This window comes from Sphaerodactylus townsendi, linkage group LG09 (genome assembly GCF_021028975.2).
Source record: "Sphaerodactylus townsendi isolate TG3544 linkage group LG09, MPM_Stown_v2.3, whole genome shotgun sequence".
Lineage (NCBI taxonomy): Eukaryota > Metazoa > Chordata > Lepidosauria > Squamata > Sphaerodactylidae > Sphaerodactylus > Sphaerodactylus townsendi.
The window spans coordinates 77048377-77063403 of record NC_059433.1 but is presented as its reverse complement, the minus strand read 5'-3'; the positions used below and the strand labels follow the sequence as shown (position 1 = coordinate 77063403).

The 15027-nt window shown below is 46.9% G+C and overlaps 1 protein-coding gene across 1 annotated transcript in view; it reads right to left on the bottom strand.

Moving 5' to 3' along the window:
- Positions 1 to 10869: 10869 nt before the first annotated feature.
- The window catches only part of ENPP2 (ectonucleotide pyrophosphatase/phosphodiesterase 2), an 88332-nt gene continuing 84174 nt past the window's right edge, over positions 10870 to 15027 (bottom strand). Inside the window, exon 23 of the mRNA XM_048508597.1 lies at positions 10870 to 11617. Coding sequence (XP_048364554.1) covers positions 11340 to 11617 — 278 coding nt within the window. The 3' untranslated portion in view covers positions 10870 to 11339. The remainder of the gene's footprint in view (positions 11618 to 15027) is intronic.

Sequence of the window (15027 nt, the reverse complement as noted above, 5' to 3'; positions counted from 1 at the left end):
GTCCAGGAACATCTGGAGGGCCAAGATCAGACACTCCTACTTTAGAACTTCACACAGGGTGTTTCAACTTAAACGATGCCCCCAGCTGCCTAACCAGTAGTAGTCACTTTGTGTTGTACTGTGAAGCACATGGGTTGGATTGTGTCACGGGTGAGAAAGCAAACTTGTAAATCTCTTCACTGCAGGTCTCTGTTTTGTAGAAATGGCAATGTAAATAGAAAGCATACATAGTATAATCTTATTTTTCTCAAAGCTTTGCTGATTAAAATGACTTCTTAACTTGCGACTGAACTTTTGTTGTGAACCAATTGAGAAGTCGTTACTGTTCATTGCTAATCTAAAAGAAAAGGCCAGTTTGGGTCAGATCAGTTCTGACTCTTGGGCTCTTGAGAAGATGGCAGAGTCATTTCTTTAAAGCTTTAGGCTGCAATCCTAAGTGTGCAGATATGGTTGGGTAAGCAGATATTGGTAAACAGATATGAAATTTTCTCACCTGCAAATATGATTGTGTGTATCGAGTTACCATTCTATGGAATTAGAGCATTTGTACACTTTGCATACTTATCAGGTGGGGGACATAAGGAAGGAGGAAGCTGCTGACAGATGGAACCTTGAAGTATGGGGTACCGTGGAAGTAGACCTTCACGATGGAGTGAGGGATGGCTGCTCTTGGAATTTGGGAATAAAGGAACTTGATGAAGCCAGTGTGGTCAGTGTGCTGGACTACAATCTGGGATACTTGGGTTCACATCCCCCCCCCCTCCCTGTCATGGATGTTTGCTGGATTATCTTGAGTCAGTCACACCTTCTCAGCCTAACCTGTCTGACAGAGCTGTTGCAATGATGAAAATGGAGAAGAGGAAAATGATGTAATGATGTTTTGGGTTCCCATTAGGGATGTAATTGGAGTATAAATGCATTGAGTCAAAATTTAGAAGTGTCTGGGAGATTCTGTTCCAATATGTAGGAATTAATGCTCCAATTTACAGATTCTTCAGGCACTAGACTCTCAAGTTTGTTCTGGACTGAAGAGTGTAAATTTAATGGATGGAACTTGCTGACCAAGGCTGTCTCCGCACAGGTGGATAACTGCGCCCCAGGGACGCTAAAAACACCATCCCTGGGGTGGTGTTCGGAACGCCCAAGTGGCGCGAAGATGCCACTGATAACCTCGCTCCAGGAGCAAGGTTTTTCAACAGTGGTGTCTTCCACCCACTGCCGTGTGAACGGCAGCGAGTGGAAGGCGCCATTTCCCCCCTCCCCCCACCTTCACCGAACGCCTTACCTTCGTCTCCTGGCTTCCGGCACATTGGAGAGGCCAGGGGACACACACCCCTGGTCTGCAACTCCAGAGCCTTCACTCAGGCTGGGGGGGTGTCCCCTGGCCTCTGCAACGCGCCGGAAGCCAGGAGACGAAGGTAAGGCATTTGGGGACCGCGCAGCCTGTGCAAAGGCTGCGCCATCGCCTGCGCCCCTACCGGGGCCGTCCATGCAAACAGTCCCGTGGGGTGCACCCCCGTCAGGGCCCGTGCGGAAAGGGCCAAAGACTGAGGAATGTTGGCCTACTCTGTCCTATAGCCCCAGCTACAAGCCTTTAGAATTACTGCTGCCTGAAACTTTTTAGAACTTTTAGAGGTAAACATTTTGCATCTATGGCTATGTTCAGGCTAAAACCTTGCATAGGGTTGTGTCTCCATATCACAGATTGGTGCAATAGCCATCTGTTCTTCCCAAGGTAGCTGTCTGAAGGGAAAAGTAGACAGTAAACAGAGTGGAATTTTCTGCCCCCTCACCAAACTGTACTTCTCTGTTGTCTTTGGAGAAAGCTAGAATATTGGCTATGGTGGGTTTTTCGGGCTGTGTAATCTGATAGTTTTTGCTCCTAACATTTTGCCTGCATCTGTGGCTGGCATCTTCAGGTGCATGTCACAGTAAGATCTCCGTGGCCCAAACAGAAACACACAGAGAGAAATACATCTTCCCTCTGAAGATCCCAGCCATAGATGCAGGCAAAAAGTATCAGATCACACAGCCCGGAAAACGTACAATAGCCAGTTGATTCCAGTCATGAAGACCTTCGACAACACACTGTCGAACTTAATACTCCAAATCTGATGCAAATTTATAGTGCAGCTATACCATTTCACCAAGGAATTAGCAGTGGTTTATCACTAGGAGCATAGCACTTAGCACTGATTCCAGAACTAGGGAAGGGAAGAACTCTAAAGATGTAAGGCTAGAATTACATTTGTGACAGGATTTCTATACCTACTGCCTATTGGTCCTGTTTATCTGAGCCCTGAGGCAGACAAAGTGGAAAAAAGATTTCTGCTGCCTCCAGCAGGCACTAAGTATCACTGCAGGGAACTGCGGCCACTGCCTGAGTGTCTATCACAATTTGTGTCATTGCTGTTTCTAGTAATCACTGTTGGCTCGCTCGTCCTCCCAGGATTCCCTTTTACAAAACCAGACATGTATTTGATAGGGAAGTAAATATCTTGCTTCTAATGGGAGGGAAGTATGAATTCCTTGGTCACATTGGATTGCCCTGATTCTAGGCTAAGGCACTTTTTAAAAAACCCTTTAACTGGTATAGGGCAGAAGGGTCAAGCTATATAGTGCCCCCAAAGAAGCCTTTGGTTCTGTTTGAAAGCACAGCTATAGTTTGGCTGCTTCAGGAATAAGTTCACACTTAGGCTTGTTACTCGGAAAAGAAGTAGAAGTTTGTTATTATAAGAGAAAGGCAGAGTAAAGGTCTCTAGTTATCTATCAAAGCTAGGATGGAGAGAGATTGTAGAGTTCTCATGGTGGACAAAGGAAGAGAGTAGCGTGATCGGAAGGAAAAAAACTGTTGGGGTGTGTGTGTGTATTAGAGTAGAACAGAAAATACAGATTCTCAGTTTTGTATAAATAACGGCACTAGATTCAACTAGGCTAGGCTGACCAGATGAACCGCTTTTGGCGGGACAGTCCCGCCTTCAAACAATTTGTCCTGCATCCGCGGGTTATTTCCATTGTCCCGATTTTTTGGAGGCTGCCGCACTGCCTTCTGGGGTGTAAGGCAGTGCAGCAGCCTGCCGTGCACACGGCCGCAGGAGCACGGCCTTCTGGGGTGCTGCCGTTTCCCGTCCTGTCACAGCCGCCTACCCCCGTCCTGGTTCACAAAGGTGACCATGTGGTCACCTTAAACTAGGCCGTAATGGCAACAGGGGGCAGGGCACATGGTGAGCTCCAGAGTAGTGAGCATGCATGCCCTGGTTGGGCCATGTGGCCAAGCCACACCCGGCCTGTTCACGTTGGCGCACAAGCGTAAGGGGTGGAGCATACTCCCTATATATTAGGCAGCACCCGGTTGCTCTGACCTTCTTCGACGCCTGGAGCAAACTACTATTTGGGCAGGGTATTTTACTGCTCATTTTGTCGCAGCCTTGGCGGTTTGGGCAGAGGAGTGCATCCTTATGGGGAGGCCAGGCTTGCGTGCCAGACCTCACTGTGGTTGGGGGCCTCCATAAGAGGCTTGGGGTGGGGCGGGCTCATGGCGCATACCGTGGAGGCCTCTGCAATCAAGCCCGACACCCCAGCAGGAAGGGGGCCACAACGGGCGGGCGCCCAGGTGGCCCAGTACCTTCTCTGTCCTCCCCAATAGGGATTGGGGTTGGTGCCGGGGTTCAGCCAGGGGTGCTGACCGGCTGCTCGGATGTGCTCCTCTTGCTTGCCCAGCTTCTGCCTCAATAAAGGGCCGCGGCCCATTTTAATTCCAAGACGTGTCCTGTGGTTATTCACCAGATGAAACCTCTGCACATCTGGGTGCAAACGAGTTTACTAACGATAAGGGGAGGGTTACATGGAGATAAAATAAGAAATCCTTTCTTTCCTGTTACACATCTACATTACCGTATGTTTGGTTACATCTTGCTACCTTTCCGCTGTCTCACATGATGTCTCTGCCTTGTGTCTCCTCTCTGGTGTTGTGTCTGTTCAAACAAAGAAATAGAGTTAACTTTATAACTTCAGATGTTTGTGCTCACTGACATGCAAGCAATGGCTGACTGACCAATAGCTAATCAATTGGCCAGGTCATAAACAGTGGCTTCAGCAACTTTTTGGCCCCAGCAGGGCAGACTGGTGGGAGTTTCTGGTGGGGGGCGGGGTAGCCATGATTCTGCATCTCCAGCCTGGACTTTCCCCCAGGACCTCAGAATCACTAAGTGCGCCCCAAATTTCACTAAAACACTCTTCTGCATGTAGTTTAATTGCATTGCCATGCATTGTTGCATTTTGAGTTGCCACTAGATGGCGCCAAATGAAAACTCATTGCCAATTTTGAATGACGAGCCTGCCCACATGGATATCCAGTCTCATTAAATCTGTGAAGCTAATCAGGGTCTGCCCTGGTTAGTATTTGGATGGAAGACCACCAAGGAATTCCAGGGTTGCTGTGTAGAGGCAGGCAATGGCAAACTACCTCTGGACATCTCTGGCCTTGAAAACCCTGTAGAGTGTGTATGTATATATATATATTTATTTGTGTTTCTATATATTTATAAACTTTTTGAACATTGGCATTATGTTCCTAAGGGACAATAGCTTCTGCCAGGTATTGTGTTCTGATTCCAGACTGTCACCGACAATGATCCAACAGTCTATGGCTCTCAGTGGCCTAGCTTTGGATATAACTTCTACACTTTCTTGCAGAAGGTCAGCCATGACTTGTGGTATAAGAAATCTCCAGAATTTCAAGGAAGAGAATGCGTGAAACGCATCTCAAGGGGACAGGGTTATTTTAACCCTTTGCACCATGCAATGCATATTATATTTTGCATCAAGGCAAGTACTGACACTGCACATCACAACCCTAACCAGGAGCATGATAAACTGGTGGGATCCAAAAAAATTAGTAACAGATTCCCATGGTGATGGGATTCAAACAGTGGCGTAGCGCCAATGGGGCTGGGTGGGGCACGATGGGGGCGTGGCCGGGCATTCCGGGGTGGGGCATTGCTGGGCGGGGCTGTGGCAAGGACGCAGCCGCTGTACCGATCCTTGGGTGGGAAACGAAAGCACGCAGGCGCAGGCTGCCACGCACGACGGTGCACCTCCTGCTAGACTGCTTCAAGTTCTGCGCGCTACTGCTGAGAGGAGGGGCATAACTAAGGCAAAAATCACATGGCAAAATCACCAATTAGTAACCCCCTCTCGGCACACACAAATAATTAGTAACCTACTCTCAGGAACCTGTGAGATACTGCTAGATCCCACCTCTGATGATAAATATATTGCTTAGATTAGAACCAAGCTTGAAGCCAACACCATGTCTTTTAGCACTGTGTGCCACAAATGAACGATGCATTAAGAAGTCTTGAACATCAGCTTCATCAGGTTCCCTCTTCCCAAGCTCTAGCATTTGGTGGCAAGGCAGAACGGGTTTCTGTGTTCACTTTCTTCACAACATGCATAAACAGGTCCAGAGGAAGGCAACCAAAATGGTCAAAGATCTGGAATCCATGACCTACACGGAAAGACTTAGGGAACTGGGTATGTTTAGTTTGGTGAAGAGAAGGTTAAGAGGTGACATGATAGCCATGCTTAAGGTATTTGAAGGGATGTCATCTTGGTGAGGGAGCAAACTTGTTTTCTGCTGCTCCAGAGACTAGGACCAGGAGTAGAGGGTTCAAGGTGAAGGAAAGGAGATTCCACCTAAACATCAGGAAAAAACTTCCTGACAGTAAGGGCTGTTTGATTGTGGTACACTGTCCTTGGGTGTGGTGGAGTCTCCTTCTTTGGAGGTTTTTTAACAAAGGCTGGATAGACATCTGTCAGGAATGCTTTGATTATGTTTTCCTGCATTGCAGGGGGTTGGACTTGATGGCCCTTGGGGTCTCTTCCAACTGTATGATTCTATGTCTAAACTCCTAAATTCATGGTGACCACAGGGCAGAGGTGTAGCAAGGGGAAAAAGCACCCGGTGCACTGGTGCGTCCCCTGCCCCACCCCCGAAACACCCTCACCACACCCCCGCAGGGGTGAGTACCCGGTGTATCGCGTCCCCCATCCCCTTGGGGCTACGCCTCTGCCACAGGGAACTCCAGGCATAAGTTGAGGAGACACAGTTTGCCATTTCCTTCTCCCACATGACAACCTCAGTCTTCCTTGGTGGCCTCCCACCCAAGTACTGACCACGGCTGAACACGCTAACCTCCCAAACAAGGCTAATTGGGGGTAGGGTCTTCTCTCATCCTTTTCTTCTTTTGCCTTATCAGTCAGACAACCAATACTCCACCTAGGCAAGCCAACAAGCTCATTCACTGACAGGCAAAGCCAAATTGCAGAAGCGTACGATTTTCCAGATGCAAATGAAGGTCGATTAATTTATGTGTATCCTATGCCAGTGCAGGCCTTGGGCCTATTTCTGAAGATCAAAGGTTGTTTTCAGCTGCTTCTGGAAAATCAATCTACCTTATTTTTAGTGCAGGTTAGGAACTGTGAGCAACGGACAGGAGGGTTTGCCAAGAACATGGTGAGACAGACAGACTTTGAAAACTGGAAACTGCGGTTGCTTTCCAGAGCCAAAGTGGATCGTACTCCCGGCTGGCACCTCACTGTGAAGCGTTCTGTGCTTTTAATCCCTGTTTGTGAGAATCAATGCACACTTTAAGGTGAGGCCTATAATCACTGGCCCGTGGGGACATATCCTTTTTATGAGGATTCAGTCAGACCACTGAATGTCCTCAGAAATTAAGAATATTTGCTCTTCGCTCTATAAAAAAGATAGACTGAGAGGGAAAAAAAGCTCATTTAATAACTGGGACTTCTGAAGGGCAAATCTTTCACTGGGCCAGAAAATTTCATCAAGCGTTCCCGGCCTCCACGTGCGGTCGGGAGATCTGCTGGTAATATAACTGATCTTGATGGCATATTTCAGGTCGCCTGAAGAAAATGGCTGGTTTGGAAGATGGACTCCATGTCATTATATTCCACTGAGCTCCTGCCCCGCACCAAGCTCTGACCTCCCAAACCCTGCCTCCCCCAATCTTTAGGAGTTCAAAATTCATTTTAATTACACCCTGTACTATCATGCTTTTAAAATCCACTTCACTAAGGTTCCCAGCTGCTCAACTACCGTGTTTTCCCGAATATAAGACAGTGTCTTATATTAATTTTTGCTCCCAAAGATGCACGATGTCTTATTTTCAGGGGATGTCTGATATTTCTGTATTCTGTTCGTCAGGCATGCTTCCAAACAAAAACTTTGCTACATCTTACTTTCGGGGGATGCCTTATATTTCGCACTTCAGCAAAACCTCTACTACGTCTTATTTTCCGGGGATGTCTTATATTCGGGGAAACAGGGTATGGAGGGCAACCTCTCAAGGATTCCTTCTGCTGCCACCAACACTCAGTTGTTTGGCAGGCAGAAGCAGGCCAGCCGAAAGAGGGGGAGCAATCTGCGTCTGTATGTGATGACGTCACTTCTGGCGTGATGCAGAAGCACTGGCAACGCACCAGGGGAACGCTCTGTCCTTCTCCCGAAAAGTAAACTATATGGAAATCATACAGTTGAAGGACAAGTGCTACAACATTCACCCAGTATGATGCTGGCACTTCTGCATCACACTGGAAGTGATGTCATCAGGCACAGAGACAGATCACTGCCCCCTCCCTGTACCCACCTCCCAGCATCCCCTGCCAGCTGCCAGGGGGGACCCGGTAACCATACATTTCATGAAAGAAAGTTTGGGTTTGCCACCAAGTGCAACCATGTCTGACTTTCTGATTAGTGTATTTGTATGATCTGTTTGCAAAGGCATCTGGGCCATATTTAATTTTTTATGCTTTTACAAAGTCATATGGAAGGAGCCGGAACTGGAAACTAGACAGGACATGAGGTCACATCCTGTATAAAAGACTTGTGGTTCATAGATCGATGACATTCCAATGTTTTGTTTCATTTCATTTCTTCCTCACCTTTCCTCCATGGAACTAAGCAGCATTTTAGACAACCACCCATTTATGTACTGATCCGATAATGACCTGCTTAGGGTGTGCAGCATATTCCATCCTGGTAGGGCCCTGATTCCATCCTGGGCCCTGCCTCTCCTCCCTTCTCCTTTGGCCTTTAGACCGGGCGCCTGTGTGTGTGTTTTTACACAAGCTTGTTGTTTAATCTGCATTTATTGCTTTAATTGCTGCTGAATTTTAATGAGTTAGTTTATGTTTATGTTGGTTCATAATTTACAGAAATGATGTGTGAGCAGCCTCAAGCCCTTAGGGATGAAGTGACCTATACGTAATTAATTTATCTGACCAGGTTCAACCGTAGTCATGAATTGAAGCATACCACTTAGGATAACAATAACAAGAGATATAGCAAATGGTTCTTACAAGTTTAGGAAATTACCTACCCACCAATTATCTACCCTTTGAGTGGGTTTGGAATTGGACTCATCTGTGGGACCTGTGGATCCCTCCCTTTTGAATCAATATAAAAATAAATTTGGCTCCTTTATCTTCCCATCTGAATCTGCCAGCTCTCCTTATCCTGTATCTGCATGCAAATGGTTTGCTTTAAAGCACAGTTTAGCACAGATTTTCCCAGCGGCCAAACTTTGTGTCTTGGAAATGTTTTCTGTGAAATCATTTCACAAACCTTCAACTGTGACAGAGAAAAACAATCCTCCTCCATTTTTCCCCCTTTTGCACAGGCACTCTGGCATTACTGCAGTTACATTTTGAAGTGGTTCTTCAGAAATGTTTCAGCCTCCATCAGGGGTGGAGTGAGGGGGAACTGCGCCCGGGGCATGCGCGCGCCCTGCACCCCTGCCACGGCGCCACCTGCCCCCACCCCGGATTGCCTCCACCACGCTGCCCCCCGCCCCGCCCCATTGGCGCTACGCCACTGGCCTCTATTTTTATTATTAAGAACAACCAACCCAAAACGGAAGCCAAAGCAATTCCTGGTGCAGCAACATTACCTGAAGGAAGAGAAACACGTAGCCTAAACTTCCACAAAAAAAACCCCAATTTTTTTGCCAAATTAAGAGCTGCAGTAAAGCACAATTGTTTCTGCTGCAGTCTCTTGCCGATTTCCTCCTGTAGTAATAGAGAAGGAAATATCTAAACGATAAATCAGATGTACTAGAATAAACAGGCTGTGGCAATGTGGAAGAGGCTTCAAATTTCAAAGGGAAGTCGTGAATTTCCCATCCATTGGCCAGATGGCAGGTTTGACTTCCAGAAAGAAGATTTCAGAAAGGATCTACTTAACCCACACATTTATTGACTGGAACCACAAACATTCTTCCAGACTGAAGTGTGGGAAGTCATTAGTTAATTTACAAGAAAAAGACCTAACTTTAGCCTTGTGACATGCCTCACTGTCCCTCAGTTCTAAATTCAGAGCATTTCCTTATATGGTGGTTATGGCTGGGACACCAACGTCCCCCCCTTTTTGTTTATCCGACTGACAAAATTGCTTTGCCGCCCAGTTTTACATAAGGTTTCAATGTGTGTTTTTAGCCTTTGAATATGTAGGTTTTGAATGAATGCTCTTACTTTAACATGTAAACACGGAGTTCATGGGTCAGAAAAGAGATAGGATCTGTTGAACGTGTAATCCTGAAACAAGATGGGGAGACCCCTTTTGGAATCTTGAAGAAGCAGAGAGCGACTCTATCATACTGCTCAAGTACACACAAATCTGGTCACATACAGGTGGGCAAAGGGCAAGATGAGATCTAATAGGCTTAAATTACTGGAGGTTTCAGTTGCACATGAGGAGGAACTTACTAATGGTGTGTGCAGTTCGACAACTGAGTCAATTGCCTGTAGGGCTCTCCCTTGCTGGAGATCTTCAAGTGGATTTCTGGACCACCATCTTTCAGGGGTGTTTTGGTTTTGATTACCTGCCTTGAGCAAAGAGGTTGAACTAAATGGCCTATAAACAGAGGTGGGATCCAGCAGGTTCTCACAGGTTCCCGAGAGTAGGTTACTAATTATTTGTGTGTGCCGAGAGGGGGTTACTAATTGGTGATTTTGCCACGTGATTTTTGCCTTAGTTACGCCCTCCTCTCAGCAGTAGCAGAACTTGAAGCAGTCTAGCAGAAGGTGCTCCGGCGTGTGTGGCAGCCTGCGCCTGCGTGCATGCGTTCCCTGCCCATGGGACGAGCGCGGTGGCTGCAGATCCCTTCACCAGCCCAGCCAGCAGGAATGTCCCACCCCTGGAATGCCCGGCCACGCCCCCGTTGTGCCCCACCCAGCCCAATTGGCGCTATGCCACAGTTTGAATCCCACCAACATGGGAACCTGTTAATAAAATTTTTGGATCCCACCACTGCCTATAAAACTCCTTCTGACTCTAGGATTCAATATTCTCTGGCTTTGATCATTGCCAGAAGGCCTGTGGGTGGGTTTCCTAAAATCATCTAGCTTGCACTATTGTTTATGTAATTCTGTTGTACTACACCTTTCTCTCCAATGGGGAACCAAAGTGGCTTACCTTGTTCTTCATTCCAATTTCCTTACAACTACCACGACAGGTAGGGTAGGCTGAGAGTATATAACTGGCCCAAAGACACCCAGTGAATTTCCAAGGTCTCTTAGATCCTAGTCCAATGCTCTAACACAGGGGTGGCCAACCTATGGCGCTCCAGATGTTCATGGACTACAATTCCCATCAGCCCCTGCAACCACTACACCCCACTAGCTCTTGAAGCAAAAGAGGAACAGGATGGTGGACTAGCCAGACCTTCAGTCTGATTGTCTTATGTTCTAATGCCCCGCTTACCCATCATAAAGAACAAGCTGGAAATCCCAGAAAAATGGAAGGTTTCTGATACTCAAACACTGTCTAAGAAAGGAACACCAAGTAAAAAAAACTGAATGTGTGGCTTTATTATATTTAGATTTCTATTCTCTATGGAGCTTAAATATGTCTATCGTATAATTAATAGTAATTGTCATTTTACATGTTTGATACACAGTTCAGGACTAAAAACCAGACAAGGGAGTGCTGGGGGGAAAACAGAATTAATGTTTTTGCAACACAAGTGCCAATGCCGCAGCACCATCTGAAAGCTTCAACCAAAAGACTCAAGCGTCAGCACTACAAACAAAACAAAACGAAAAGACAGAGAGTTCTGCTTATTAAATCAGACCCAAAGACACACCCTCCACTAAAGGAATCAAAAGAGAAAACAACCGACACGAGACTTTAAACGTTTTAAGATTGGATGCGAGATTAAGACACACTAATAATTTTTAATGTCCTGTTTCAAATTAATAAATATAATATAAAAATATACACCACTTGATGAGAGGATGCGTCAAACTGGAAAGGGAAGTTAGATTTCACTTTCGAACGTATGCAGGTACGTCTTTAAAGAAAGCATTTCTGAGTAGTTTCGGTTGGTCTTCCGGAAAAAGTCCATGCCAGTTAGCAGCTCGATGTCGCGTACGCGAGCCGTGTGCATCTTCAGGAGCTCTTCCACCCACCGAGTGTCTTCTTCAGAACTCTGAAACCGAAACACCAATTTGACTGAGACAAACCACGACATGGCTATTTTTCTGTCTTCTCCGTTTTCACTAAACATTTCAACCAGTATGTTATGACAGGGGCGTACTGCCCAGGGGGACATATGGGGTCAAATGTCCCTGGGCTGCAGCCATTTAGTCATGTGGGGGGCGGAAAAGCTGAAGCAAATGGAGCGGCGGCTGCTCTCCTAAGAGAAGCTCTGCACTGCTCACACACACGTGTCTCTGGAGAGAGGTGGGAGGCACAGGGCAAGCAAGGGGCAGGAATTTCACTGGCATGGGGGGGCGTACTTTCTACTCCTTGCCCCAGGCGCTATTTTTTATAGATACGCCCGTGTGTTATGAAGCATATGAAACCATTTTCTTAATCTTAGTCATCATAAAATGTGTTAACAAAGCAGAAGAAGAAGAAGAAGAAGAAGAAGAAGAAGAAGAAGAAGAAGAAGAAGAAGAAGAAGAAGAAGAAGAGGAAGAGGAAGAGGAAGAGGAAGAGGAAGAAGAAGCCCGTAAAAGTCAACTAACAGAGGAAGAGGAGGAGGAGGAGTTTGGATTTATATCCCCCCTTTCTCTCCTGCAGGAGACTCAAAGGGGCTTACAATCTCCTTGCCCTTCCCCCCTCACAACAAACACCCTGTGAGATAGGTGGGGCTGAGAGAGCTCCGAGAAGCTGTGACTAGCCCAAGGTCACTCAGCTGGCGTGTGTGGGAGTGTACAGGCTAATCTGAATTCCCCAGATAAGCCTCCACAGCTCAGGCGGCAGAGCTGTGAATCAAACCCGGTTCCTTCAGATTAGATACATGAGCTCTTAACCTCCTACGCCACTGCTGCTCTAAGATTTGAACATCACAATCAGTATCGTCAACTCAGACTAGAAGAGACTCGCTGGTGTCTTTCACAACGCTTCCTGCCAGAAACTGACCAGCAGATGCCAAGGCATAACCTGGGATCTTGTGCATGCCAAACAGTTGCTCTGCATTTGAGCCATGGCACCTCTCCCCCAGGATTTGGGGAACTTGGTCCACTAAGGCCTGAGAAACACCATGGCAGAGAAAACATTTACAAAATGGGTGCCAGGTTCAACACCAAGCCCCTCTGTTCAAAGAGACCTCAGGGAGCAGGGCTGGGAAAGATCTTTGAAGCACCACTACCAATCAGAGGATAAAATGGCGGCCTGGATGAACCAATGGCATAGCTCCACATAGTGCAGTTTTGTATATTCATTGCCAGTATGACTTTTCAGTTTAAGTTGTTTCTTAATGTCTTTTTATTTCTAAAGGAAATGTCTTTTTATTTCTTTTTATTTCTAAAGGAAATGTCTTTTTATTTCTAAAGGCCAGTATCAAACACAGTCCAAAGAGCAATAGAGCCATACAGTTAAATCCCCTCCCTCCTTAAGATGGCTCCTTTCTCCTCTGACTTTCCCAAATATTTAACAGGAAACTCAGTTTTGCGAAACGTGTGAACTGGAAATTGACCGACCCTTATTCATTCCAAGTTACCAAGATCGACACGGTACGGAAATATTACCGCCAAGTGTTTGCTGCTGAGAAAACAAACAGCATTATCATTTTGCTCCTTTTTAAAAGTTTTCCACTGAACTGAAGACCATATTACACACTCGCTAAGTGGAGTACCAGACAGCACCGCACTAGATGGCAGCTGCTTGTGGCAATGAAATGAAGCCGCTCTTGCCGTGACCTTGTTACTGCTATCAAGGGGGTAGTAAAGCAGGCCGTGCTTCCTGGCCAGTCTAAAGACAACCAGCTCCCCAGGTGGACGCAGCAACTACACTGGGAGATTATTAAGTGGCCACCAGGTGGTGCTTTGTCATTTGAAAACCTTCCAATATGCCGAGAAGTTTTAAATGCAAAAAAGCACAGCCGGAGCCCAGAAGCGCCACTTCAGTCCGTGCTAGTAGGATGATTGGGGATTTGATGTCGAAAACTATAGTGGTATGTGGTGTGGCTAAGCCTCAGACCTCATGCCAAACTCTGTCACAAGAGCGTGTGTATGTTTGGTGTTCCTGGAAATAAGCGGCACTGTTTCTCCATCTAGAAAACGCTCGTAAACATTTGTACCTTTGCACGGCGCGAGAATCTTAATTAGCGCAGCCTCGCAAATAAATCCACAACGTGACTAGACCATAAAAATGTTTACTGACCTGTCTGACTGACCGTACCTATATTAGTCATTTGTGGGGGAGGGGAAAAGGGGAGGTAAAGAACCCGTTAATTTAAAGCTTCCACCTACCACAGGCAAGTGACTATTCATAAAGCCTGAAACAGTGGAGTTTTGAGAAATGGGAGGATTTTGTCCCTAGAAATGCAAGCAGGCTAGCGTGCTGTGTCATGCTGAAATTCCCTATAGCTCTGGAACTTTCCTCTGGCTGAACCAGATCTTCCTTCAGCAGAAGAGCTGTTTTTATGGGAGGCAGGACTCAAACTTCGTCCAGTGGAGTAATAGTTGCCACTATTCCTATGTTCCCACTGCTAGCCTGGTCTTCAGTATATGACTGCTGTTTGCGTCTCCACCTGGCCTGACCAAGAGTAAGCCGACCATCCGTCCCGCTTTTGGCGGGACATTCACGGTTTGGGAGAATTTGTCCCGCGTCCCGCGGGTTTTCCCCAATGTCCCGGGTTTTGGAAGGCTGCTGCACTGCCTTCTGGGGCGCAAGGCAGTGCGGCAGCCTCCCGCGCGGCCGCAGGAGCACACTGCCTTCTGGGGCGCTGCTGTTTCCCGCCCTGTCACAGGGTGGGAAACGGCAGCGCCCCAGAAGGCTGTGCGAGTGTGTGTGTGCGCGCGCACGGGGGTCTGCCCACCGTCCCGGTTAACGAAGGTGACCATGTGGTCACCTTAACCAAGAGACTATCTAAGGCCCCTTCCATAAACGCAGAATAATACACTTTCAATCCACTTTCAATGCACTTTGCAGCTGTGCAGAACAGCAAAATCCACTTGCAAACAATTGTGAAAGTGGACTGGAAATGCATTATTCTGCATGTGCAGAAGGAGCCTAAGTGTTGCACAGAAGTGTATGCAACAAAGCCCAGTTTGAGTAAACACAAACACACACACACACATGTTCTCTCAGGAAAGCAGCCCCAGAATACTACAATTTTGATAGGGCTCCAAACTCCAGGGGGCCCTTGGAGATCTCTGGGAATTACAACTCATCTCCAAACTAGGGAAATCAATTCCCCTGGAGAAAATGGTTGCTTTGAAGGATGGGCTCCATGACTCTATCATATCCTGCTGGTTATTTCTCAACTATGTTTGGAATCTCGATTCCATACCCACATCCTCTGCCATCCTTTTGTAGTTTTCAGGCTCCACAAAAACCTTCTACAAAGGATTCCAGTTTTGTAACTGCCTCGGTTAAGAAGCATCTGGAGCCCTAAGTCAGGAAAGAGGACGGCTCAGGGAAAGTAAAATGGAATTTCAGAGAGGCGACATCTCCCAAAGGCCCTGACTCTGAAGAGACCGGCCTTCCTGTTTCCA